The sequence below is a fragment of the Carlito syrichta genome, unplaced genomic scaffold (genome assembly GCF_000164805.1).
Source record: "Carlito syrichta isolate Samal-C Ts95f unplaced genomic scaffold, Tarsius_syrichta-2.0.1 Scaffold126652, whole genome shotgun sequence".
NCBI lineage: Eukaryota > Metazoa > Chordata > Mammalia > Primates > Tarsiidae > Carlito > Carlito syrichta.
In genome coordinates this window covers 232887-234952 of record NW_007070748.1, presented here as the reverse complement: position 1 = coordinate 234952, position 2066 = coordinate 232887, and the positions used below count along the sequence as shown (strand labels likewise).

At 51.4% G+C, this 2066-nt stretch overlaps 1 protein-coding gene across 1 annotated transcript in view; it reads right to left on the bottom strand.

Moving 5' to 3' along the window:
• Positions 1–2066, bottom strand: part of NWD1 (NACHT and WD repeat domain containing 1) — a 67736-nt gene that overhangs the window by 13423 nt on the left and 52247 nt on the right. The window contains 2 exon segments of the mRNA XM_008048780.2: positions 245–335; positions 1424–1696. Of these exon segments, the coding sequence (XP_008046971.2) occupies positions 245–335; positions 1424–1696 (364 nt within the window).

Here is a 2066-nt window from a genome sequence, read left to right as displayed (position 1 = left end):
GAGGCGGAGGGATCGCCGGAGCCCAGCAGGTCGAGGCTGCGGTGGCTGGGAGCGGCCACTGCACTCCAGTCTGGGCGACTGAGTGAGACTCCAACTCAAAAAATAATAATAATAAAATAAAATAAAAATAAAATGTTTACTACCAGGCCCTTTTGCAGAAGAAGTTTGTTAACCTTTCTGTCCTCAAGCCCCACTTCCACGCTGATTTGTTTCCTCACTACTCGAAATGAGAGCCAGACACTACCTGCAGCCAGAAGGGACTCATCTTCTGAGACCACCAGGAACCTCACAGCATCTGGAAGCTTCTCCAGCAATCTGTCTCCCTCAGAGGAAACCTGTGCAGAGTCAAGGATGCCAGTCAGCTTTCTCACAGGATGAAGGGTGAACAGCTTGGATGTGACCCAAGCTCTGCCACCTATGTGACTTAAGTTCCTTAGCCCCAGTGCCTCAGTTTCCGCCTGTTAAATGGGAGACAATATCAAGACCGTCTCACAGGAATACAGCAGGCTGAGATATAACCACTTAGGGACCCAGAGAACATTCCAGCACTACTACTGGCAGCTGGAGGCCAGGCATGCTGCTAAACCGCCTATGCTGCACAGAATGGTCCTCACAGCAAAGAGCTATCCAGCCCCAAATATCAACAGTCTCAGGTAGAAAACTCGGGCCTAGAATTGCAGTTCAGAGCTCAGATTCTGACCAGGCACAGATGCTCACGCCTATCCTTCCAGCGTTTTGGGAGGGCAGGGTGGGAAGACCTACTGAGCCCAGGAGTTCAAGACCAGCCTGGGTAACATAATGAGACCTTGTCTCTGCAAAAAATGTGTAAAAGTTAGCAGAGTGTGGTGGTGCCTATAGTTGCAGCTGCTTGGAAGGCTGAGGTGGGAGGAATGCTCGAGCCCAAGAGGGTGAGGCTTCAGTGAGTTATAAGGAAACCACTGCACTCTAGCCTGGGTGACAGAGTGAGACCTCGGCTCAAAAACAAGTAAATAAAATAACCCAAGTGCCATTTTTTTTTTTTTTTTGAGTTTGAGTCTCACTCTGTTGCCCAGGCTGGAGTACAGTGGCATGCTCATGACCACTGCAGCCTTGATCTGCTGGGTTCAGGCGATTCTTCTGCTTCAGCCTAACAAGTAGCTGGAACCACAGGCGTGTGCCACCACACCCAGCTAATTTTTTTGATTTATTGGAGAGATGAGGTTTTGCTGTGTTGGTCCAGGCTGGTCTCGAATCCCTGGACTCAGGTGATCCTCTTGCCTCTACCTCCCAAAGTGCGGGGATGACAGGCGTGAGACCCCCCCATACTCAGCCCAACTGTCATTTATTAAAAGGTATGAGGTGAGATTCTTTCTCCCAGCTCCCAAGACATCTGAGCACTTTCCAGCTGAGTTAACGCCTGCATCGCCGGCATCGAGTTCCTTACCAGAGAGACGGAACCACTGCTGAACCCTGTCACGAGCCTTCCCTGCTTCTGTACTGAGACTGCACAAGTAGGTGCTTCCTCTTGGGTGCTGGCCACACGCTTCTTCCCCTGTAGTGTCCCCATGGCCAAGCTCCACAGACTGATCACACCACCCCTGGACAGGGTCAGCAGCCGGGCCTGGGACACCAGCATGGCCGTGCACACCCAGGGGTCAGAAGTGTCTCCCAGGACACGGAAAGCCAGCTCAGCAGTCTCCAGATGCCAAGCGCTGATCTAAGAGTAACAAAGAGGAAGGATATCTCAGCTGGAGGCCTGGGCTGCTGGCTTCCCAGAGTCAAATGCAAAGCCAGCTCTTTTTTTTTTTTTTTCCTTAACAGTTCATGCATTTTCCTTTCAACATTGCCAGTTCAGGAAACAAGCAAACAAAAAATGTGGGAGTGTGTGTCCTGGAACAGCAAGAGAACATGTGAGGAACAACAGATGAAATCCAAACAGCCGGGCTTGGTGGCTCAGCCTGTCATCCCACGCCTTTGGGAGGCTGAGGTGAGTGGATGGCCTGAGCCCGCGGGTTCGAAACCCGCCTGGGCAGCGAGACCTCATCTCTACAATAAATCAAAAAATCAGCCAGGCATGGTAGCGCATG